Here is a 27,329-nt window from a genome sequence, read left to right on the forward strand (position 1 = left end):
ATAGAAGTTCTACCTCAAGACACAGATTAGTGTTATAAGCCTGGCATGGCAGCTTGGAGGTAGTTATATTAATCACAGTAGTCTACACCACTGAGCATTGAACCTCGGCTCCAAACTCTGTCTCAAACCAGGTATATGTACCCAGATAGTGTATCTGAGTGTATGTGGACACCCCTTCAAATTAGTGGATTTGGCTATTTCAGCCACACCTGTTGCTGACAGGTGTATAAAATCGAGCACACCGCCATGAAATCTCCATAGACAAACATTGGCAGTAGACTGGGCTTATTGTAGAGCTCAGTGAGGCATCGTCATAGGATTCCAACTTGTCAAATTTCGGACCTGCTAGAGCTGCCCCAGTCAACTGTAAGTGCTGTTATTGTGAAGTGGAAATGTCTAGGATCAACAACAGCCGCAAAGTGCTAGCCCACACAGCTCACAAAACGGGACCGAGAACTGAAGAGCACAGCGCGTAAAAATCGTCTGTCCTCAGTTGCAACACTTACTACCGGAAGCAACACAACACTCCACCTGGAAGCAACGTCAGCACAAGAACTGTTCGTCTGGAGCTTCATGAAATGGGTTTCCATGGCCGAGCAGCCTCACACAAGCCTAAGATCACCATGCGCAATGCCATGTGTTGGCTGGAGAGGTGTAAAGCTGGAAGCCATTGGACTGGACAAGTGGAAACGTTCTCTGGAGTGATGAAGCTGGGTTTGGCAGATGCTAGGAGAAAGCTCCCTGCCCGAATGCATAGTGCGAACTCTAAAGTTTGGTGGAGGAGGAATAATGGTTTTGGCTAGGCCCCTTAGATCCAGTGAAGGGAAATCTTAACACTACAGCATATAATGACATTCTAGACGATTCTGTGCTTCCAACTTTGTATCAACAGTTTGGGGAAGGCCCTTTCCTGTTTCAGCATGAGGTCCATGCAGAAATGGTTTGTTGAAAAAGAGGGCACCCACGGAACACATGTTTAGCCCCGGTCTGCTAACTGCTAGCTTGTTTTGCCCCGGCCTACTAACTGTTAGCTTGTTAGCACAGGCCTGCTAACTGTCTGAATCGCCGTGTCCCCAGCTAGCCCAACCACTCACAGGAACCATATTTATTTTCAATCTCTTTTCGATTTTTAATTAGATTATACCTTCCGGTAACCTGCCTCACCCAATGTGATACGGAATCGCTATTATTTTTAGAACACATTCAAGAACCTCCAGAAGCTAACCAGCTAACTAGCTACAAGCTATTTAGTCATTGTTAGCCACTGCTAGCAGCTTTTACCTTCTGCACAGCCAGCCAGTTTTTTTTAGCCTGGATAACTGTCTCTCCACAACCATGCCGGATTCCTGCCGTAATCCCTGGACCACTACTTCTGATCTTCACAGCTAGCTTGCACACAGTATCCGAAGCTATCCCTGAGGCCCACTTCCCGGCCTACTCAGCTGTCCACCCGAACCACACTCATACACGGCTAGAGCCCAATACTCCACCGGATCCTTGCTGTAAACTTGGCTACATAGTTGATGCCTGCTGGACACTGTGATCACTTGGCTACATAGCTGATGCCTGCTGGACTGTCCATTAATCACGATACTCCATTCTCTTTGTTTATGTTTTTATCTGTTGGCCCCAGCCGCACTCAGGCTCTGTGTGTAGTTAATCTGACCCTCTCTGCCTAGTCAATGCCATTTTTACCTGCTGTTGTTGTGCTAGCTGATTAGCTGTTGTTGTCTCACCTGCTGTTTTAGCTAGCTCTCCCAATCAACACCTGCGATTACTGTATGCCTCGCTGTATGTCTCTCTCAAATGTCAATATGCCTTGTATACTGTTGTTCTGGTTAGTTATCATTGTTTTAGTTTACAATGGAGCCCCTAGCTCCACTCTTCATACCTCTGATACCTCCTTTGTCCCACCTCCCACACATGCAGTGACCTCACCCATTACAACCAGCATGTCCAGAGATACAACCTCTCTTATCATCACTCAGTGCCTGGGCTTACCTCTGATGTACCCGCACCCCACCATACCCCTGTCTGTGCATTATGCCCTGAATACAGTGGGGCAAAAAATAATTTAGTCAGACACCAATTGTGCAAGTTCTCCCACTTAAAAAGATGAGAGAGGCCTGTAATTTTCATCATAGGTGTTTGTCATAGTTGAAGTGTACCTATGATGAAAATTACAGGCCTCTCTCATCTTTTTAAGTGGGAGAACTTGCACAATTGGTGTCTGACTAAATACTTTTTTGCCCCACTGTATATTCTACCATGCCCAGAAATCTGCTCCTTTTATTCTTTGTCCCCAACGCTCTAGGCGACCAGTTTTGATAGCCTTTAGCCACACCCTCATACTACTCCTCCTCTGTTCCGCGGGTGATGTGGAGGTAAACCCAGGCACTGCATGTCCCCAGGCCCCCTCATTCGTTGACTTCTGTGATCGAAAAAGCCTTGGTTTCATGCATGTCAACATCAGAAGCCTCCTCCCTAAATTTGTTTTACTCACTGCTTTAGCACACTCTGCTAACCCTGATGTCCTTGCCGTGTCTGAATCCTGGCTTAGGAAGGCCACCAAAAATTCTGAGATTTCCATACCCAACTATAACATTTTCCGTCAAGATAGAACTGCCAAAGGAGTTGCAGTCTACTTCAGAGATAACCTGCAAAGTAATATCATACTTTCCAGGTCCAAACAGTTCGAACTACAAATTTTTAAAATTACTCTCTCCAGAAATAAGTCTCTCACTGTTGCCGCCTGCTACCGACCCCCCTCAGCTCCCAGCTGTGCCCTGGACACCATTTGTGAATTGATCGCCCCCCATCTAGCTTCAGAGTTTGTTCTGTTAGGTGACCTAAACTGGGATATGCTTAACACCGCAGTCAAACGACCACCCCTCATCACTCTCAAATGCTCCCTAAAACACTTCTGCGAGCAGGCCTTTCTAATCGACCTGGCCCGGGTATCCTGGAAGGATATTGACCTCATCCCGTCAGTTGAGGATGCCTGGTCACTCTTTAAAAGTAACTTCCTCACCATTTTATATAAGCATGCTCCATTCAAAAAATGCAGAACTAAGAACAGATATAGCCCTTGGTTCACTCCAGACCTGACTGCCCTCAACCAGCACAAAAACATCCTGTGGCGGACTGCAATAGCATCGAATAGTCCCCGCGATATGCAAATGTTCAGGGAAGTCAGGCACCAATACACGCAGTCAGTCAGGAAAGCCATCTATAAGGACCTAGGTGTCTGTTCTAGACTGTAAACTCTCCTTCCAGACTCATATCAAACATCTCCAATCTAAAATCAAATCTAGAGTCGGCTTTCTATTCTGCAACAAAGCCTCCTTCACTCACGCCGCCAAAATTACCCTTCACTCACGCCGCCAAACTTAAAACTGACAATCCTACCGATCCTCGACTTTGGCGATGTCATCTACAAAATAGCTTCCAATACTCTACTCAGCAAACTGGATGCATTTTATCACAGTGCCATCCGTTTTGTTACTAAAGCACCTTATACCACCCACCACTGCGACCTGTATGCTCTAGTCGGCTGGCCCTCGCTACATATTCGTCGCCAGACCCACTGGCTCCAGGTCATCTACAAGTCCATGCTAGGTAAAGCTCCGCCTTATCTCAGTTCACTGGTCACGATGGCAACACCCACCCGTAGCACGCGCTCCAGCAGGTGTATCTCACTGATCATCCCTAAAGCCAACACCTCATTTGGCCGCCTTTCGTTCCAGTCCTCTGCTGCCTGTGACTGGAACGAATTGCAAAAATTGCTGAAGTTGGAGACTTTTATCTCCCTCACCAACTTCAAACATCTGCTATCTGAGCAGCTAACCGATCGCTGCAGCTGTACATAGTCTATCGGTAAATAGCCCACCTAATTTACCTATCTCATCCCCATACTGTTTATATTTATTTACTTTTCTGCTCTTTTGCACACCAATATCTCTACCTGTACATGACCATCTGATCATTTATCACTCCAGTGTTAATCTGCAAAATTGTAATTATTCGCCTACCTCCTCATGCCTTTTGCACACAATGTATATAGACTCTCTTTTTTTCTACTGTGTTATTGACTTGTTAATTGTTTACTCCATGTGTAACTCTGTGTTGTCTGTTCACACTGCTATGCTTTATCTTGGCCAGGTCGCAGTTGTAAATGAGAACTTGTTCTCAACTAGCCTACCTGGTTAAATAAAGGTGAAATAAAAAATGCTTTAAAAAATTGAATCAGGCACCAACAAAACAGACATAGGATGGAAGAAATTGGAGAGAACTAGCGTATGATGGACAGTGGCCTATGTTCACTGAAGAGCAATGGGCCTAATACTTGTTGGATTATACTTTGTTTTTGCCTCTGTGGTTTGACAAAATTATGTTGAACTACTTCATTTATGCACTCTAAAGATGAATCTCACTAGTTATTTCCTTGTCTCCTCTCCTTCATACCCACTGATCTGAAAAACAGCCTAGTTTCTTCATCAAAGACACAGGGTAGAGTCCCCCCAAGCGGTAAAGAGAGAAGCGGCTGTACCCTCTCAATGCATCTCAGCAGGACACACCATCTCCTACTCTTTATCTTGGTCTCTCCAAGCCCATTTTCCATATAAAGCTATTTGCCTACAGGCTGCTCAAAACCATGATCACTATAATCAGAGCTGACACCTACTTAGCATGCAGCTCCATTCCGCCATTACAGGCAGCTGGATGGCCAGCTTGCCAAAAGGAGGAGAGATGGCAGTTTGGTTTCAATTCCTGGAAAGGCTGATTAAATGTCTTCTGACATTTTCAGATAATGCAGTTTGACCTCACACACTCACCTGGGTACGAGCGTCAGTATTGACTAACTGGTCTATTAACCAATTTACTGCCTGGTGCTCAGGCTGAGGTCTTTTCAAACAGCTCATAATTTTCACAACTTCACAGTATTATTCCAACCTCATAGCGCGGAAATGCACTGAGTATACAAAACATTAAGAACACCTGCTCTTTCCATGACATAGACTGACTGACTAGGTAAACCGCAGTGAAAGCTATGATCCCTTATTGATGTGGGGGGTGTTCCTAATGTTTGGTATACTCAATATATATATGTAAATCACAGGGAAATCATGTTTTAGCCTGCACTGGGCCATTAAGAGTGTACCGTTCAGTTTGCTTCCCTCTACTGGAGGTAATGGGTACTACTGAGCACTAACTACAGTGAAGATGGAAGCCCTTCCATTAACGGACAATTAATTGAAAACATTTAACTTTTAATAACCCTAAATGAGGAATTTAAAACTGTTACAAAAGAGAGTGAAAGTGCATGCTTGAACTAATGTACAATAACTGAACATCACATTCGTCATGTGCTGTACACCACATATTGCCACAGCCACTATCAGGTGATCCGTGCCACCTTGAGGTGGTAAATGGATAATAAGGGGAAGGTAGTGTAGTAAGTAGGTAGTGTAGTAAGTAGGTAGTGTAGTAAGTAGGTAGAGTAGTAAGTAGGTAGTGTAGTAAGTAGGTAGGGTAGTAAGTAGGTAGTGTAGTAAGTAGGTAGAGTAGTAAGTAGGTAGTGTAGTAAGTAGGTAGTGTAGTAGGTAGGTAGTGTAGTAAGTAGGTAGAGTAGTAGGTAGGTAGTGTAGTAAGTAGGTAGTGTAGTAAGTAGGTAGTGTAGTAAGTAGGTAGTGTAGTAAGTAGGTAGAGTAGTAAGTAGGTAGTGTAGTAAGTAGGTAGTGTAGTAAGTAGGTAGTGTTGTAAGTAGGTAGTGTAGTAAGTAGGTAGACCGTGCAGTCCAGTGTGGGAAGTGTTTCATTAATAGAGCTGTAATGTGTTCCTGGTTAGGCGGCTGGCTGAGACAGCTTTATGTCATCTCCTTCTTTAATTAACTGAGCTTCATATATCCACAGTGCATGAGAGAGAGTGTGTGTGTGTGTGTGTGTGTGTGTGTGTGTGTGTGTGTGTGTGTGTGTGTGTGTGTGTGTGTGTGTGTGTGTGTGTGTGTGTGTGTGTGTGTGAGTGAGTGAGTGAGTGAGTGAGTGAGTGAGAGAGAGAGAGAGAGAGAGAGAGAGAGAGAGAGAGAGAGACCCAATCACAATTCACAGAATCATGATCATGTAAAATAAAAAATCCTAATTTCATTCTCCATGACACACGCCTATCCTGCATAAATCAAAGATCGATAAAGGTAACGAAATCTCCATCTGGCCATCCCATAGTCCTGCTCTCTGTCCTCTCCAAAGCAGTACAGTGGCTCCATCTGTGTGCTAGCTGCTGTGGAGCATTTTGTATTCTCCCTAAGGTGGCATTGCAAGAGAAGAGCACATACGGTGTCCAGCAGTGAGCAGAACAGGATGATAGGCTAAGAGAGGACATTCTAAAGCACATCTACAATGTACTGTATCAGTCTCTCTGTTTCCCAAGGTATACTGTAAGTCACTTGTCATTGTCAAATTTCAAGCACAGAGAAACACAGCAGGATGGCAGAAACAAATACATTCAGTGCTTTAAGTTCTGCGATATGGCATCTACCTCTAACATCACACTGTTCTGGTTGAGAGGGATCAGGGGCTTATGAAAAGCAAACAAGCACACACAAACAACCCACAGTGCACAGATGTCAGTTCAACGTCTAGTTATGATTTACATTTGGTTGAGTTGTCAACTAACATTTCTTTATTAAAACGTGAAATCAACAAAAAGTGTCACCATGTCATTGGATTTAGGTGAAAAATTAGGTGAAAAAAATCCAATCAGTTTTCCACATCGATCCAACGTCACATGACATTTTTTGTTCGAAACGATGAAGAAACAATGTTAATTCAGTTTTTTCACAGTGGGAGTGTTGGGTAGTAACTGTCAGTCTGCAAGGAGCTGTCAGTATGCAAGGAGCTGCCAGTCTGCAAGGAGCTGCCAGTCTGCAAGGAGCTGCCAGTCTGCAAGGAGCTGCCAGTCTGCAAGGAGCTGCCAGTCTGCAAGGAGCTGCCAGTCTGCAAGGAGCTGCCAGTCTGCAAGGAGCTGCCAGTATGCAAGGAGCTGCCAGTCTGCAAGGAGCTGCCAGTCTGCAAGGAGCTGTCAGTATGCAAGGAGCTGCCAGTCTGCAAGGAGCTGCCAGTCTGCAAGGAGCTGCCAGTCTGCACGGAGCTGCCAGTCTGCACGAGCTGCCAGTCTGCAAGGAGCTGTCAGTATGCAGGAGCTGTCAGTATGCAAGGAGCTGCCAGTCTGCAAGGAGCTGCCAGTCTGCAAGGATCTGCCAGTCTGCAAGGAGCTGCCAGTCTGCACGGAGCTGCCAGTCTCAGCTGTCAGTATGCAGCTGTCAGTCTGCACGGATCTGCCAGTCTGCAGCTGTCAGTATGCAAGGAGCTGCCAGTCTGCAAGGAGCTGTCAGTATGCAAGGAGCTGCCAGTCTGCAAGGAGCTGCCAGTCTGCAAGGAGCTGTCAGTATGCAAGGAGCTGCCAGTCTGCAAGGAGCTGCCAGTCTGCAGATCTGCCAGTCTGCAAGGAGCTGCCAGTCTGCACGGAGCTGCCAGTCTGCACGGAGCTGCCAGTCTGCACGGAGCTGCCAGTCCAGAGCTGCCAGTCTGCACGGAGCCGCCAGAGCTGCCAGTCTGTAAGAAGCCGCCAGAGCTGTCAGCCTACATGGAGCAGCCAGAGCCGCCAGTCAGCGTGGAGCAGCCAGAGCCGCCAGTCAGCATGGAGCAGCCAGATCTTTCAGTCTGCCAGGATCCGCCAGTCAGCCAGACTCTTCCAGATCCGCCAGTCAGCCAGACCCTTCCAGATCTGCTAGTCAACCAGACTCTTCCAGATCTGCCAGTCAACCAGACTCTTCCAGATCTGCCACTCAACCAGACTCTTCCAGATCTGCCAGTCAGCCAGACTCTTCCAGATCCGCCAGTCAGCCAGACTCTTCCAGATCTGCCAGTCAACCAGACTCTTCCAGATCTGCTAGTCAACCAGACTCTTCCAGATCCGCCAGTCAGCCGGGATCTGCTAGAACTGCCAGTTGGCTAGGATCTGCCAGTCGGCCAGGATCTGCCAGTCGGCCAGTATCCGCCAGTCGGCCAGGATCCGCCAGTCAGCCAGGATCTGCCAGATCCGCCAGTCAGCCAGGATCTGCCAGTCAGCCGGGATCTGCCAGTCAGCCAGGATCTGCCGAAACCACCAGCCAGCCAGGATCTGGTAGATTTATCTACATGCCTGAGCTTCCTCTCACTCCTGAGCTTCCTCTCACTCCTGAGCTTCCCCAGAGTCCCGAGCTGCCTCAGTCCCGAGCTGCCCCTCAGTCCCGATCTGCTCCTCAGTCCAGTGGGTTTCTGGGTGAGGACTACTAGGCCATGGTCGGCGGCGAGGGTGGACTATCCAGGGACGCGAGGAGAGGGGACTAAGACATTAATTGAGTGGGGTCCACGTCCCACGCCGGAGCCGCCACCATGGACAGACGCCCACCCGGACCCTCCCTATTTGTTTTGAGGTGCGTTCGGGAGTCCGCACCTTAGGGGGGGGGGGGTTCTGTCACGCCCTGGTCGAAGTATTTTGTGTTTATCTTTATTTATTTGGTCAGGCCAGGGTGTGGCATGCGGTTTTGTATGTGGTGTGTATATATGGGGATTGTAGCTAGTGGGGTGTTCTAGATAAGTCTATGGCTGTCTGAAGTGGTTCTCAATCAGAGGCAGGTGTTTATCGTTGTCTCTGATTGGGAACCATATTTAGGCAGCCATATTCTTTGAGTTTGGTGTGGGTGATTGTCCTTAGTGTCTTTGTTCCTGTCGCTGTGTTAGTTGACACAAGTATAGGCTGTTTCGGTTTTCGTTACGTTTATTGTTTTGTAGTGTTTTGTGTGTATTCGTGTTACGTTTGTTTGATTAAACATGGATCGCAATCTACACGCTGCATTTTGGTCCGACTCTCCACCACAAGAGAACCGTTACACCCAGATTACTTTTTTTATTTTTATGAATCGGATTACATTCTTAAAAACAGCCAATTACATTTGGGACAATTTGATAAAACTTTATTATCATTGTTGTCATTTAGCGCATCATTAAGATTTCTCACATGCTCTCAGAAATGATATTGTTCTGCTGATTGCCCTTGAAGGGTGGATGGCTTTTGGATTCAAACTGGTTGAATGAATAGAGGCTTCCAAAACATTTACACCTTGCCCAATGGTCAATCAGACAGCAGTGTGGACTACAGAGTTCCCACTTGCAGCTTTGAAGCAGTGCAGTTTCACTCTCTCTCTCACGCCTTTGTGAAATGCTTTCTGATTGTACAATATTTCAAAATGTAATTGCGGGAAAAACACTGTATTGAAAGCAACAACTATTGTTACTGTTGAAGAGAAAAGGGTCCCAGCTTTCTGGTCTGAATTGTATTTCATATTGAAAAAAGGGCACTCACAGCAATTAAAGGTGGGTGGTGTCATGCCTCTCCTGTGAAGATCTGAAGGATCAGGTTACAGTGGGTTGGCTCTACAGAGCGCTCTCTCTCGTAGAGTGGGAGAGCAGGAAGTCGGCTGTTTCATGACAGTCGTAAATACAGAAACTCCTTTCCCCACTCTGCCAAAATGAAAGTTGGAATCCCTTTGTTACCAGAGAGAAATACTTTTCAGTACAGTAACCTCAAAAGGTTATCTATTTCTGTATTCCAACCAGTTTTAATGATCCGTGTGTATTTAAACAATAATCATGTCCAACATTTACTGTGTGGTGATATCATTAGACGTTATAATGGAAACACTAACTTTAAGAGCTTTCACAATGTATTTATCAGATTTACATCTAGCTGTTGTGGGGTGGCAGGTAGCCTAGTGGTTAGAGTGTTGGGCCAGTAACCCGAAAGGTTGCTGGATTGAATCCCCGAGCTGACAAGGTAACAATCTGTTGTTCTGCTCCTGAACAAGGCAGTTAACCCACTGTTCCTTGGTAGGCTGTCATTGTAAATATGAATTTCTTCTTAACTGACTTGCCTAGTAAAATAAAATAACATAAGATTAAATATGAAATTATTTGTGAGAAGATTAAATGTGACTTTAGGATTCTAAATTAGAAAATGTTTGTTTTTTATGTAAAGATTATCCAGTCAGTGGCCACGCCATCATGAGCACAGATATTATAGCCAAACGTCATTGAATGCCCCTTTCCACAGAGTTAATAAAAGGACTTGTGACAAAATGTACATTTAGTCAAGATAACGCAGGGATGCGGTCCCCACGTTGAAATGGCTACCACTCTATAGACCAAGCAGACTAAGGCATGAGCCGGATGTTGCAAAATGCTTTAAACAACTGCATTACCAAAGGACAAGACCAGAGAGCATGTAGCAGTAGCTACATGTTGAAATGGTTAAAGAAATCTACAAACTAAAGACCAATTAGACTGGTAAACGCATCCAATCTAAGAACAATGGTACTCTGAAAGATCCATTCTCAAGAACATTTCCAAATGGTACTCTGACGTATCTATTATAAAAAGCTAGTGGTTCCTCCTTTAAAAGTTGCGTCATACTGCGGCACACCTTGCGTGCTGCCGCAGCATTCTGTGGCTTGTCATTTAACTGTCAGCCATTTTTTCTGTTATTGCAAGTTATTGCTAGTTTGACAACCAGAGGGAATCTTTGAGAAGCACTTGATAATATTCCGTATTGTCACGGTCGTCGTATAGAGGAGACCAAGGTGCAGCGTGGTAAGCGTACATACTTCTTTAATCAAAGAAATACTGAACAAAACAACAAAACCGTGAAGCTAATATTGCTAGTGCAGACAGGCAACTAAACATAGAATAACAACCCAAAAAATACCCAAGGAATATGGCTACCTAAATATGGTCCCCAATCAGAGACAACGATAAACAGCTGTCTCTGATTGAGAACCAATCTAGGCAACCATAGACATATAAACATCTAGACTTACAAAAACCCCTAGACATATAAAAACCCATAGACAATACAAAAACCCATAGACAATACAAAAACTAAACAAACTACCCTCGTCACACCCTAACCTAACCAAAATAATAAAGAAAACAAAGATAACTAAGGTCAGGGTGTGACATGTATTGACATTACCAGAGAATTTAAAACCTTATAACATAGTATATGGGATTGATTTTTATGAAATTTGGCTGAATTAATTTGATTAATATTATGATGTTTCTATTCAGAGATAAACGAAAAACGAAACCCTCAGGGTCTATTGTTCAGCTATTAGCCCCTCTCCCTAATTTGCAACAAACTGTTGTTGTTCCCATCTCGTTCCTTTCCCTCTTCCAGGTGTCATCATTCTGCGCCTGAGTGGCTCGCTTGTGGGCGTGCTGGCAGGATATGGCAGCATCTTCGGTTGTGCGTCAAGAATTCTGCATACAGTAGCAAGTTTGTATGAAGGTGTGGCTATTCACAGACAAATTGTTATATGCTATGGAGGTATATTTGTGTCTTTTTGTCGAGAGCAATTTATTTTATTTTATAGAAAAATAATTGTTCTGAAAGCAACCTTTTTCCGACACAAAGGAAGTCATAGCGGACACCTACGAAGAAGGACTGTGTGATGATGACATCTCAGGTAAGCAGCACTGGGCGTTCTTCCGTCCAACTTTTACATTGCTAGTAGTTAGCTCCTACGATTCAGTGTTGGTTCATAACATTCTACTATATTACTTACATACAGTGCCTTGCAAAAGTATTCATCCCCCTTGGCATTTTTCCTATTTTGTTGCATTACAACCTGTAATTGAATTGGATTTTTATTTGGATTTCATGTAATGGACATACACAAAATTGTCCAAATTGGTGAAGTGAAATGAAGAAAAATTACTTGTTTCAAAAAATGCAAAAAAATAACAAACAATTACCTTCAGAAGTCACATATTTAGTTAGATTGCACACAGATGGACTTTATTTAAGTGTCACATGACCTGTCACATGATCTCATTATATATACACCTGTTCTGAAAGGCCCCAGAGTCTGCAACACCACTAAGCAAGGGGTACCACCAAGCAAGCAGCACCATGAAGACCAATGAGCTCTCCAAAGAGGTCAGGGACAAAGTTGTGGAGAAGTACAGATCAGGGTTGGATTATTTAAAAAATATCCGAAACTGTGAACATCCCACGGCGCACCATTAAATCCATTATAAAAAAATTGAAAGAATATGGCACCATAAAAAACTTGCCAAGAGAGGGCCGCCCACCAAAACTCATGGACCAGGCAAGGAGGGCATTAATCAGAGAGGCAACAAAGAGCCCAAAGATAACCCTGAAGGAGCTGCAAAGCTCCACAGCGGAGATTGGAGTATCTGTCCATAGGACCACTTTAAGCCGTACACTCCACAGAGCTGGGCTTTATGGAAGAGTGGCCAGAAAAAAAGGCATTGCTTAAAGAAAAAAATATGCAAACACGTTTGGTGTTCACCAAAAGGCATGCGGGAGACTCCCCAAACATATGGAAGAAGGTACTCTGGTCAGATGAGACTAAAATGTAGCTTTTCGGCCATCAAGGAAAAGGTATGTCTGGCTCAACCCCAACAACTCTCATCATCCAGAGAACAGCATCCCCACAGTGAAGCATAGTGGTGGCAGCATCATGCTGTGGGGATGTTTTTCATCTGCAAAGACTGAGAAATTGGTCAGAATTGAAGGAATGATGGATGGCACTAAATACAGGGAAATTCTTGAGGGAAACCTGTTTCAGTCTTCCAGAGATTTGAGACAGGGACGGAGTTTCACCTTCCAGCAGGACAATGACACTAAGCATACTGCTAAAGCAACACTCAAGTGGTTGAAGGGGAAACGTTTAAATGTCTTGGAATGGCCTAGTCAAAGTCCAGACCTCAATCCAATTGAGAATCTGTGGTATGACTTACAGATTGCTGTACACCAGTGGAACCCATCCAACAGTTTTGCCTTGAAGAATGGGCAAAAATACCAGTGGCTAGATGTGCCAAGCTTATAGAGACATACCCCAAGAGACTTGCAGCTGTAATGGCTGCAAAAGGTGGCTCTACAAAGTATTGACTTTGGGGGGGTGAATAGTTATGCACGCTCAAGTTCTGTTTTTTGTCTTATTTCTTGTTTGTTTCACAATAGAAAATATTTTGCATCTTCAAAGTGGTAGGCATGTTGTGTAAATCAAATGATATACCCCCCCCCCAAAAAAAAAATCTTAATTCCAGGTTGAAGGGAAACAAAATAGAAAAATGCCAAGGGGGGTGAATACTTTCACAAGCCACTGTACATACCATAGAATGATAAATCATGCAATTATTATTCTCAAGCTAACTAAAAGCATTTAGCTACGAACGCCTGTTCTCGCCATTTTCAGTTGAATTAATCTAACTTTCTTTCATGGCAACTCATAAGCAGGCCATGTCATATTTGTTTCATAGTCGATATATAATCATATTTCATGACAGTAATTGTTAGCTTTTTTTACAGAAGGATGAAAGAACACAATATGTCTGTCAGGGAATGCTATTCTGATATGTCAGATGAAGAGTTAGACCAGAAAGTCAGGGCCATTAATGCAAGGATGCCCCATGTGGGCTTTAGAATGGTCAAAGAAGTCTCAGAGCAATGGGCCATCGTGTACAATGGAGAAGAGTTAGAGAGTCTTTGCAGTGTGTAGATGGTGCAGGTATCGTTGCATATTTCCCATCAACTAATGAACAACCACTATACCAGTCTGGTGTTAAGCTTTCTGTGCTGTATTGACGTATCCTGAAAATGGCATCTGCTCCTTTAGATTGAACGGTTATATCTCAGTTATTGTTTTCATATCTACAAAAAAATACACTATTTTCGTTACTTTCGGAGAGCGAGCTGATCAAGGGGTCGAAAATGTAGCTATTGCCAGATGCTCACTGTTCGAGGAACAGGCCGTGGAAGCTTTATTGCTGGCAAAAGTGTCCATAACCAGAGGTAATTAAACTATTCTGTGTTTTTCTCTCTTCCTCTCTGCCTGTCTTGTTGTACATAGAACCAGTCTCACATGGATTAATTTAAAAACCCTTAAAATGTCAGCTGCTAATTTTCAGATTTACACCATATGAACACATCCCTTTTCACTGGACTATCTGTTGCTATCTGTTGCTGCCAAGTCATAATTTCCCTGGGGGTTAGCCTTGCAATAACCAAGTGGTGAGACACAGCCCTCTATATTTAAATGTTTCAGGTACACTCCGATAGGTGTCTGCATCACATACAGTATCTTCTATTGACATTATCTTCTATTGTTTATCCTCATGTGTCTGTTTTTCAGCATAAAGTACTCTGTAGCCACTTATTGTGGACATCAGGTGAGACCACACACACACAATAACCGTCTCTCTCCTTCACTTCATCCCTCTCCCCCTTCTCCCTAAATCCTCTAGGTTATATCAGCTGTGTGTGTTGGAGAACCCCTCCCGCATCTGAACTGGCTGACACAGAGGGTACAGCATGATCATAGGGGAGAGGTCACTTGGTCGGGTCAACAGGAAGTATTATTAAAAATATGCTTTACATTGAAATACAGATAGAGATGTAGTAGTCCCAGAGTTAATGATCCAAGGTCAGTATTCCATTCACCTCCTGATGATTATGATGACTGACCGTGTTAGAATAAAAAACAAGGCCTAATCATGCTCTCTCTCTCTCTATCCATATGTCTCTCGACAGCAGGTATGTTTTGATGTGAGAGAGGAAGCCAGTCCCGTCATCACCACCTTAACTTCTTATGGCTAGGGGGCAGCATTTTCACGTTTGGATGAAACGTGTGCCCAGAGTAAACTGCCTCCTACTCAGTCCCAGATGCAAATATATGCATCATATTGGTAGTATTGGATAGAAAACACTCTGAAGTTTCTAAAACTGTTTGAATGATGTCTGTGAGTATAACATAACTCATATAGCAGGCAAAAACCTGAGACAAAATCCAACCAGGAAGTGGGAAATCTGAGGTTTGTAGGTTTTCAACTCAGCCCCTATTGAATATACAGTGGGATATGGGTCATCTTGCACTTCCTACGGCTTCCACTAGATGTCAACAGTCTTTAGAACGTTGTTTCAGGCTTCTACTGTGAAGGGGGGTGAATGAGAGGGGAATGAGTCAGAGGTCTGCCAGCAGCCTCGGTCTCGGATTAATGCAGATGAAGGGCGTTAGATATGCAGGTTTTTTTCTGTATATATGAATTACAAATCAACCTTTACTTAAATCATGTTTCTAGTCCATTGCATAGTTACAATGTGTAATCATTGATGTCCCAGGAGCAGGAGTGGTAAACACTGTTGAAGTGTATAATTGTAATACATACATGCAGACACCGCATCATTCAAAGAATGGAGTTTGATATGACTGAAAAATAATGTCTCAGAGATTCATACCTGAACCGCACATTTATTTGCCAAGGAAGAGTACATGATCAGTGAATATATTCAATGTACAGGCTACAATGTGGGAATCTCATGCGTGGTAATTACTACAGTACATGTGTATATAGGACTTGCATCCTTGGCACAATAAAGTTCTTATATTCTACTCTATCCATAGGCTTCACTAATGCCATTCAGACTTGAAGTTGATACAACAAGTATGATAGCGGAGATTCATAGATTTATATGAATATTAGTTCAGAACCTAATGTTTTGGGGTCCATACACAGATCGGCTACATACTGTAGCTAGCCACCCATCCATAGGCATACAGTTATTTTCATCATCCACTACACTAAGCAAGTAAATAGTTAGCTAGTTATGTTACTTCAGCTGCATTGCAAGGCAAGCTTATACAATTGTACATTCAATTTGCAGTAAAAGTTTTAGCTAGCTAGATTCTTCACATTCACTGTTTCACAAGATGGCAGCCTGGTTTGCTGGTTTTCTCAGGAGTCCCTAAAACATTAAACAACACAAATTACAAATGAATTCTCATGTAATAACACTAGCTAGCTAGCTGGCTAATGTTAGCTTGTCAGATAACTTCCTAAATAGCGATTTTGTAAATTTACTTTATGACAAAAAAATATGGACAAACGTTTGTCTCTACATAAACTAACATATTCCTCTCAATTGTAAATTTTTTCTTGACTCATTATGACATTATAACTACTTACATTTGGTTCCACCGAAATGTTTTGTCAGCCATCTTCACCCAGGGACGGGTGGCTTGCGTCATTGGAACCACTCGATATGATTGGTCATATAAAAACCTTGGGACCCAAATGCATAATTAGTGCTCTAACTCCCCCTTGTGGTGGTCTGGAGCAATGAAGCCATGACGCTGGGTACCTCTAAGTCCCATGGTGTAAGCTCACAACTTTTAAAGGAGGAACCACTGTAAGACTACAAAAGACTTTGATCTCTGGTGGAAACACCAGAGACTTTCTGTCGACTGACTATCCAGCAGACGAACCGGCGATCGCAGAGAGGGACAACAAAGGCATATACTCGTAAATATGTAAATCACAATTTATTTTCGAATGGCTGGTTATTCATGTTCAAAGTATTAGCATTTCCATGAGTGTAGTTATTGACTGTAGGGACATGGGTCCTCTGAGTTTCCCACTCTTTAGCTGGCCCCACCCCTTTCCTTTGTCTACCAAGCCGTCATATCGGCTTAGCCCACTAGGGACATTTCAGTGTATTATGTCGGTAACCAATGTATAACTATTGTGTGTGTGTGTTTATGTAATTCTGTGATTGATTAGTTAGTTAGTAAATAAATAATTAAGCCAATTTGTATATCGCTGATTCATAATTTATGTTAGGGTGCATGCAGATATCCAAGGGTTTGTAACATTTAGGAATGAGACTGATGAGGTAATAATAACATTAATAAGTGACTATAATAAATAAGATATGAAAATATCTGAAGAGTTAATTTGGGAAATAGAGACTCTTTAAACATTTTCTCGTGGTGCCCTGACTTCCTAGTTAATTAAAGTTTACATGATTACTTTAATCACGTTAGGAATAATTACACAGAGAATTGATTTGATAATATAACAGTCTTCATATTTAATGATCGTCACGCTACGACAGTGCATAGGCCGATACATGATAGTTATTGTTAGATATCAATTAAACAGCTAACTATCAGTGATATTAGGCTATATTTAGAGTTAGCGATCTAGCTAACCACTCCCTAAGTTGATTAACTAGCCCCAAATGAATTAGCCTATGTGATATTAGTCCCCAAATAGATGTAGACAAATTAATCTCAATTTAACAAAAACATCTGAAAATTCTGGACACCTATATTGATACTAAAATAATAACAATTTCCTAGTTGTCAAAACCCAAATTCATGACAATCACTGGTTTAGGTTGCACATAAAAATATATGGAATCATGCTGTTGTGCTTGAATAATACAATTTTAGTATACACGTATTAATGAAACACTTTGAATGATTTTATAATGTAATAAGGCTACTATTCATTTATTATGTGACCCAATTGCAATTGTAGTGCGACCAACTGTAAATGTTAGTATGGGACCCTGTGACTATGCTCTTACACATACGTGAATTAAAGGATCTTTAGGCTATGCACCCATACTAGACCCCAAATGGGAAATACAACAAAATGTTTTAAACGTTTTAAAATGTCTTTTAAAAAAATATGTTTTTAAATGTTTTAAGTAATCAAAAAGTAATCAGATTACGTTAACGATGACTTTATTTTTCATGCAACTGTAATCAGTAACGGATTACATTTATCAAGTAACCTGCCCAACCATGCGCACACACACACACACACAGTTAGACACATTTCACATACACACATAAACACAACAAGAGAGAGAGTGAGAGAGACAGAGAGAGAGTAATTCTAAACTCACATTAGGGTAAAAGAAACCCGGGCCCACCCCATCCCCCCTCCTTCCCCCATCCCTCTCCCCCTCTCTTTCCTGCAGCTGCCTCTATTCCCTATGATTTTTTTTGTCATTTACCACTCTCGTTTATAGTGGAGGCCTTTGAACACGCGAGTGTGTCATTGTGAAGGGGAGTGTGTGCTAAGCCCCGCGCCTGTGTGTATATCAGTCTCTCCCAGCTGGGCTCCTGGGGGAGGGATAAGACCTGGGAGAGAAGCCTGGATGTGGGCTCGAATGGAGACTGGGAGAACGCTGGGAAAGAGGCTAGAATGAGGGCCGGGGAATGATTTATATTCTTTTGTCCTTCTAAATGAAATTCTATCCACACAGATTACCCCATCAGTTACACATACAGTACACACAAGAAGCTACATCCCTAACCCCCCATGAAAACATACATGAGATAAATTTATGAGAAAGACGGCTAGGATGGGCTCATGGACTCAACGAGAATAGAACGAAAGCAAGAGTGAGAACGGAGGATGAGGTGAAATTCAAATAGTGAGAAGAAGAGAACGCGTGAGGGGGTGCTAGAGGGATCATTAAGTGTGTAGTACAGGTGGAGCGTATGACAAGGACACTGTATTCACTCAGTCAGTATCACTGAGGAGCCTAAGCACAGCATTCATCAGCTACACTTAGTTTCCCTCAGGCACTATAGACGCTGCTATCCACCTGTTCTATTAAAGACGTTAGGCCCACTTTGGGAACAAAAAGCCTGAAATCTTCTCTCTTTACGACTGCAGAAATCTGGACCATGTCTGCAGCCTATTACATGTTTTGAACCACCATCAAAAAAACTCTGGGTCATATAGAGTCTATACAACCAACCTGAATGCCAGGAACCCAGCTATTATACCATTATTACCAACGGGGTTAGAAAAACTAAACAGGGACATGATCATCGCTACAGTACATCTCTCGGCTACTGTATTAAAGCCCACTTCAGGCTAACACGCTCAAGCTGTGCCTCTAAGAATATAAACACTCTCCAGTGACACTATGTGTGTGTGTGTGTGCGTGTGTGTGTGTGGGACACACACACACACACAAATTAACAATGTTACCATTGACTAGTTAGGAAGCTACAAATGGATCTATTTTGGTAAAAATATGTATTCTTTAAATGGTCTTGGGCCATGGTGAGCCTACAATTTCAATAATATCCTATTTTGTATATCATCCTCTCTTTCTACCTATCTAGTCTTGAAAGAGGACCATCTTAGATATGTAATACTGTACTTTTAAGGGGCATAACTAACCCAACACACACTGTGATAACAGTCCTGATCAAGACATTATGGTAGAATCAAGTTCTCATGGCAGTTGATCTCCCTACATGGTGAATGGTTTGTTCCCTGTCTAACCTATGACCCTTTCTCCCTATCTCCCCTGCTAAATCCCCCCACCCATCTCCCTGTAAGCTTGACTGACCATAAGCAGGCAGACAATCGCAATGTATTTTTATAACAGTGCTTCTTCATGCTCCTCTTCTCCCCTTGGGGTTTCCATGGCTACACAGCAGTGCAGTTAGTCAGCCTCAGCCACCAAACAGTAATATGATTTGACTGTGTTTGTGTGTGTGTGTGTGTTAGTACGCCTCCGCACCCAGCAGTGGTACAATCCAAACAAGTGTTTGTGTGTGTGGATGGTGGGACAGCAGTTATTCTTTGTGTGTATTGGGACAATCAATGGGTCTGTGAGCGTACGTGACAGTGAATGTTTGTGCAAAAACCTATGAGTGAGTGTTAATTATACTATATGTAAGAGTTGACTCTTTTAGCAAAACGCCACTTTACATCCATATTACTGTGCAAGTGAAATTCTTTCTGTTTTACGAAAGAGACGAGACACAAAAGAGACACAAAAGTCTGTTCACCTTGATGAATCTGTTAATAATGATTTTTGCTCTTCACACAATGGTGTATGATGTTACAGAACTACGAACTTGTGAATAAGTTGGTACTCCGTCTCTGGAGAAAAAGCAACACCAGACCATTACGCGCTTCAAGCTTTTCCCTGTAGAGTTTCACTCACTGAGTGAGTAGCGTTCTGCCCCTGGCTCTGACATTGGGCCCTCTGAGCAAACAGGATGGGACAGGCTGTCCTTCTCCTGTCTGACTCGCAGACAGAGCCGAGCCCAGGCCAGGGAGGGACGTGAGCTCCTCTCTGACCTGGTGGGTTAGGGTTAGCAGGGCTAGATTCCAGACTAAAGCTGCATCCACATGGGCCTTATGACATTGGATTGGAACTGAAGAGTTCATTTTGCTTTGCATTCTGTTGATCTTGTAGGTTTGAAGCCAGATAGTGTTTCTTGAAGCTTTGGAAATTGACATGATCTGACATTTGCTAATGTCCAGGGAGGTATGAGAGAGCAAGAGAGAGAAAGAGACAGACAGAGAGAGGCAGAGAGAGAGACAGAGAGAGAAAGACACAGAGAGAGAGAGACAGAGAGAGAGAGAGAAAGAGAGAGAGAGACAAAGAGAGAGAGAGACAGAGAGAGACAGACAGGGAGAGACAGAGAGAGACAGACAGAGAGAGACAGAGAGGAGATTAATACTCCCTTGAGAAGGTTGAGAAGGTGCATATTTTTTCTCACATTTCCCGGACATTCAATAACAATTATTATCTGAAATGGCAATTCCTCTTATTCAGCACCATTTGTGAAATAAAAATAGAGAAATCCCAACTTGTGTAAGGTTCTGTTTTCTTGAGCATTACCTATACGCTGTCCTATGAAAACAATCAAATTGTGTCTAGTTGAGGCACCTGAGAAAGTTGTATAAAATATTTCACAGTCACAGTGAAGTCACAGATACTATACTGACATCTGACACAAATACATATTTGTTTGTCAGCTGTCAGTATTCTGAAAGAAACCTATCATCTGACACAAGAGCGCTATGCTGCAGGCAAGACAGTGACTGTACACTAATACAACTAGTTCAGTATTAGGAAGCCCACACATGCACACACAACACACACACACACACACACACACACACACACACACACACACACACACACACACACACACACACACACACACACACACACACACACACACACACACACACACACACACACACACACACACACACACACACACACACACACACACACACACACACACACACACACAGAGGAGTTGAAGCACATATCAAAGGCCAGCTTCTGCATGACTTGGGAGGGAGGAATTTACAGCTGTTTGGAGAATTGTGTGCCAGATACTGACAACAAAAAAATTAAAGTAACCTTTATTTAACTAGGCAACTCAGTTTCTTAATTACAATGACGGCCTACCCCGGAGAACGCTGGGCCAATTGTGCACCGCCCTATGGGACTCCCAATCACGGCCGGATGTGATGCAGCCTGGATTCAAACCAGGTACTGCAGTGACACCTCTTGCACTGAGATGCAGTGCCTTAGACCACTGCACCACTCGGGCACATGTGCCAGAGAGCCACAGCTGCAGATTCGGAAATGTATGGGAGATGACCCATACATCCATGTCTACTGGAAAGGTTATGGACCACATATAACTCTGGAATAATCATCCACAAATAGATCATACAGACATAAAGATTGGTGCCGTTGTGTGCAGGACAACACAATTGTGTTTTTAAAATGTCATTGGTAATGTAAATGTCAGCACGGACCTAAACCCATCAGATTAAATGTGAGCGGCTCATCAACAAACTGAACAAACAACCATGACTCTTCATCAATTTCAAAATAAGTCAGAACAAGTTTCCTCTACTACACTGTACATGCTTTGTAACGATTCTCCTCTTCGTCTGAGGAAGAGTAGTCAAGATCAGACCAACACGCAGCGTGGTAAGTGGTAAGTCTTCCTGGGGTCCATCAAAATTAAGGAAGCTATACATTTTAAAAACATTACAATACATTCATAACAGATTTCACAATATATTAAGTGTGTGCCTTCAGGCCTCTACTCTGCTACCAGATATCTATAACACAACATCTATGTGTACATGTGTATATAGTGTTATCGTGAGACTGTATGCATGTGTCTATGTTTGTGTTGCTTCACAGTCCCAGCTGTTCCATAAGGTCTATTTGTATCTATTTTTTTAATCAAATTTTACTGCTGGCATGAGTTACTTTATATGTAATAGAGTTCCATGAAGTCATGGCTCTATGTAGTACTGTGCGCCTCCCATAGGCTGTTCTGGACTTGGGGACTGTGAAGAGACCTCTGTGGCATGTCTTGTGGGGTATGCATGGGTGTTTGAGCTGTGTGCCAGTAGTTCAAACAGACAGCTTGGTGCATTCAACATGTCAATACCTCACACAAATACAAGTAGTGATACAAGTCAATCTCTCTTCCACTTTGAGCCAGGAGAGATTGACATGCATATTATTAATATTAGCTCTCTGTGTACATCCAAGGGCCAGCCGTGCTACCCTGATCTGAGCCAATTGCAATTTTCCTAAGTCCCTCTTTGTGGCACCTGACCACACGACTGATCAGTAGCGCCAGGTGTGACACAACTAGGAGCTGCCTTGTTGATAGCACTGTTAAGAATGCAGAGGAGCACTTTATTATCCAAGTTGGCAGCCATTCAGTCTGTCCGTTTGATTCTTGTGAACACAGTTGTAAGTGTTTTTATGTTTGAATGACCCTGATACTGTCTACAGAAGCCAACACTTTTGATGTGAAGGTGGATGCTGTATAATACAACTGTTGATGGGAGACTCTGTTACAGAGGATTGTAAATATTTTTTTAGGCTGGATCATGTTGTTGTATTGTTATATGTTTTAATTCTGTAATGTATTGATTGTTGCTGCCTTCTTGGCCAGGTCTCGCCTGAAAAATCCACTCAAGATCTCAATGGGCTTTTCCTAGTTAAATAAAGGTACAAAATTATAGACGGACATCTCCCCATTCTAGCTATTGTTCTATCAATATGTTTCGACCATGACAGTTTACAAGCAGTTTAGTCTTCTCAACTTGCTAAATTTCCACATTATTCATTACAAGATTTAGTTGGGGTTTAGTGAATGATTTGTCCCAAATACAATGATTTAAGGTTTTTAAATATTTAGGACCAACTTATTCCTTGCCACCCATTCTGAAACTAACTGCAGCTCTTTGTCGAGTATTGCTGACATTTCAGTCGCTGTGGTAGCCGACGTGTATAGTGTTGAGTCATCCGCATACATAGACACTCAAATGCATGTCGTCAGTAAAGATTGAAAAAAGTAAGGGGCCTAGACAGCTGCCCTTGGGAATTCCTGATTATACCTAATTTTGCTTTCCAAAGATTTACTACGGGTTGGTAACAGGCTGATTGCTCGGCTATTTGAGCCAGATAAGGAGGATTTACTATTCTTAGGTAGGGAAATAGTAGGCTTAACCTCTCTAGGGGGTATGCGATGGTAGCATCCCACCTGGCCAACATCCAGTGAAATTGCAGAGCGCCAAATTCAAAAACAGAAATACACATTTTAAAAATTAATAAAACATACAAGTGTTATACATTGGTTTAAAGATTAACTTTTTGTTAATCCATGCATCCTCCGAAACGCGATCCTGCCAAGCCGCACTGCTTCTTGACACACTTCTTAACCCGAAAGCCGGCTGCACCAATGTGTCGGAGGAAACACCATCCAGCTGGTGATCGAAGTCAGCTTGCAGATGCCTGGCCCATCACAAGGAGTCGCTAGAGCGTGATGGGACAAGGAAATCTCGGCCAGCCAAACCCGACGCTGGGCCAATTGCGCACCGCCTCATGCGTCTCCAGGTCACGGCCAACTGTGACACAGCCTGGGATCAAACCCAGGTCTGTATGGTTGCTCATTACACACTGACCAACAAATAATCTTCACATCATCAACATAGGAATCACTACAAAACTTCTTGTATGACTTCTTATACACAATATTAGGCCCAGCCTTTGTAACTTTGGATTTCCTAGATATGGCTACTATATTGTGATCACTACATCTAATGGATTTGGATACAGCTTTCAAACTCATTTTGTCAGCATTAGTAAAGAGATTATCAATAAATCTTGATGATTTCATTCCTGTGCTGTTTGTAACTACCCTGGTAGGTTGATTGACAACCTGAACCAGGTTGCAGGCACTAGTTACAGTTTGAAGCTTTCTCTTGAGTGTGCAGCCTGATGAATGCCAGTCAATATTTAAATCACTCAGAAAGTATAATTAATAAACATTTATTTTTAAACAGACGGAATTCCCGGTGTTTCTATGTTAAACAGTTTGTTATAATATTTCAGTGTTCTGTGATGTATATAAAGTGTAATATTGGGATGCAAACTTAAAGTTGAATACATTTCAACTCTATATCTGACATATAGACAATAACCATGTGTATTAGGTGTATACTTTTGTTTCAGAGTAGATTTGTTTAAGACTACCAAGAAACACTACGTGACCCTGATTTAGCCCACTGCAGTAAAAGGTTCAAATCGTCTAGGACAGCTAACATCTTCAACGGCTAAGCTGCATGGCACAGCTACAAAAACAAAGACCTTTGTTAGATACCCCTCTTGTAATATTATCTCTGTTGTAACTTGAGCTGCTGTACCAAACCCCCCTTCTTGTTCATGTCTTGTTGCTGTGCAGATCATGTGACTGCTATCGTTTGTTTGATTGACATTGATAAAAACAACAAATACATTTTTTTTTAATCAATTTTTAAAAACTTGAATACATTTGGGTCTATGACTTGAGTAATGATTTGTAGCCTATCATGTATTTGTAAGCACTGTTAGCCAAAGACAAATAACACATTCCTCATGATGAAATGATGTGCAGAATGACAAAGACAACTGCCATCAGAGCTGCTAATAAGAATCTGCAATAGTAAAGATACTGAAGATGGCCCAGGTTACCCAGGTTATCTCTGTTTTGTCCGACCGGGGTCATTCCTACTAACAAAGCTGAATCAATTAAATCACCCTTGAGAATCACAGTGTGCAGTGGGTTGATTGTCTGTGTGTCACTATGCTCGTGGTTGGGAAATTCTGTGTGTCACTATGCTCGTGGTTGGGAAATGTCTGTGTGTCACTTTGCTCGTGTTTGGGAAATGTCTGTGTGTCACTATGCTCGTGGTTGGGAAATGTCTGTGTGTCACTATGCTCGTGGTTGGGAAATGTCTGTGTGTCACTATGCTCGTGGTTGTGAAAAGTCTATGTGTCACTATGCTCGTGGTTGTGAAATGTCTGTGTGTCACTATGCTCGTGGTTGTGAAAAGTCTGTGTGTCTCTATGCTCGTGGTGGTGAAATGTCTGTGTGTCACTATGCTCGTGGTTGTGAAATGTCTGTGTGTCACTGTGCTCGTGTTTGGGAAATGTCTGTGTGTCACTGTGCTCGTGGTTGGGAAATTATGGGTCTATGGACTCGTGCTGCTTACGCCAAATCCTGACTCTGCCATCAACATGACACAACAGGAACTGGGATTTGCTGGACCAGGTGATGTTTTTGCACTCCTCAATTGTCCAGTGTTAGTGATCGTGTGCCCACTGATCCACTTCTTCTTGTTTTTAGCTAATAGGAGGGGAACCTCCTATTGTCTGCTGCAATAGCCCATCCGAGACACGACTGAGGAGTTGCATTCCGAGATGCAGGAGTTGCATTCCGAGATGTGGTTCTGCACACCACTGTTGTACTGCACCGCTATTTGTCTGTTTGTGGCCCGCCTGTTAGCTTGCACGATTCATTCTCCTTCGACCTCTCTCATCAACAAGCTTTTTTTTGCCCACAGGACTGCCACTGACTTAATGTTTGTTTGTCAAACCACACCTGGTAAACCATAGACACTGTTGTGCATGAAAAGATCAGGGGGTGGCTGTTTCTGAGATTCTGGATCTGGCACGACCGACACCATCGATCATACCACACTCAAAGTCACTAGTTTTTCCCATTCTAACATTCAATCAAACAATACCTGATTTCCTCAATTCCTGTCTGCCTGATTTATATAACAAGCCAAGGCCAAGTGATTCACTGTCTGTAGGATGATCCATTTTCTGTCCTGCTTCACTGCGATCTCTTTCAGGCAAAATGTTAGTTATTAGGTGTTGTTGTTCTCCAGCCTCCCGGTGAAGACCTAACAGAGCAGCGATTACTTAAATAAACGTGAACTAGTTGGTCACGGTAAAGCAGTTTGTTCACGCGCTGGGACGGTTACTCGTCCGAAAAATAGTAACACATCATCAGCGACACAGAACTCAATTACGAGAATTCAAAGTTTCACCTGAGAGTAATGGAAATGAATGTAAACAAAAAACTTACAGTAAAGCCTTCTATAACGCTGATTTACACGCAAAAACACGAGACCCCTTGGGTAAACATGAAATATATATATTTCAGTGCGCAAATGTAGCCTAAATGTGACTGCTATGCTATACTTCGCAGACACTAACGTTAATACATATGATGAATAAATTGACTGGACACTGTAAACGTGTTTTCTATCATTTAGTTATTTCATGCAAAACAAATATGTGTTTCTGCAAACACTCAAACTTACCCATTCCAAAACGCGGATAAATCCAAGAGGTAATTTAAGCACTTGAAATGTCCCAACAGACACGAGCTAATGGAATGACAACAATAACATAGAACAAAAATAACGATATTTTTCATTAAAAAAATACACAAAATATGTCATGTTTGTATAGCCTATTTGACATGTAAGTTAGCCTACATTGTTAAAAAAACAAAAAAGAATAATGGCTGCATATTATTTTGAGACCTGACAAAACAAATGTACAATCAACAAACATACCTCATTAGCTGATAACATTTTCAAAATACCTATCTCCTTGTTCAGTAAGAGAAAACAATTGTACAGTTACCCAAACCGCTTGATGTCTATGCCTCGCGTGTGTAAGACTCTCGGCTCTTATTGCTACTACACGGAAAAACTCGAGCTTTCGTCAGCTTGTTGAAAAATAAAACACCATAGAGACAGACGGGGATTGGCTTCACGGAAATGAACGATGGCTTCAAGATTTTACGATTGGATTAGATTTTTTTGTTATCGATTTAGGCTAAAATGTGTTTATTGTTTGAACTGCCTCTCCTCCCCACGTCGGAGATGGATGAGAGGATGTGATTGTAGCCGAGTGCCTGAATGTCGTCTCGAGGCGCCACGCATTAGTCTGGTCGTATAAGTAGAAACATATATCTTATTAATCATGCATCATTTTGTAGGTTACATGCCTGCGTGCATGCAGCGCATGCACTATCAATAGACTGAGAAATCCTATGAAATGCCTTTGACCTGTGGGTATTTTCTTGTGACGCCACCATCTGTAGCCCATTCAGGATGAACCCGTCATCTGTCCCTCTGTAATGGTTGTGCTTTTGTGCAGAATAATAACCCCCAAATCACTCGCCTATGGCTCCAAAAGCATCAAAATGGACCTCTTTTTATAAGAGGTAATTTCTCTGAATTCTGGAAATATGGGCTATATTCAGATGT

General features: G+C 42.7%; 1 protein-coding gene across 1 annotated transcript in view; it reads right to left on the reverse strand.

Annotated features, from left to right (window-relative positions):
* The window catches only part of LOC112254441 (synaptoporin), a 34,877-nt gene extending 7,872 nt beyond the window's left edge, over positions 1-27,005 (reverse strand). Inside the window, exons 1-2 of the mRNA XM_024427028.2 lie at positions 26,631-27,005; positions 26,373-26,438 (exon numbers count right to left, since the gene is read on the reverse strand). Coding sequence (XP_024282796.1) covers positions 26,373-26,438; positions 26,631-26,648 — 84 coding nt within the window. The 5' untranslated portion in view covers positions 26,649-27,005. The remainder of the gene's footprint in view (positions 1-26,372; positions 26,439-26,630) is intronic.
* Positions 27,006-27,329: the final 324 nt, after the last annotated feature.

This window comes from Oncorhynchus tshawytscha, linkage group LG07 (assembly GCF_018296145.1).
Source record: "Oncorhynchus tshawytscha isolate Ot180627B linkage group LG07, Otsh_v2.0, whole genome shotgun sequence".
Taxonomy (NCBI): Eukaryota; Metazoa; Chordata; class Actinopteri; order Salmoniformes; family Salmonidae; genus Oncorhynchus; species Oncorhynchus tshawytscha.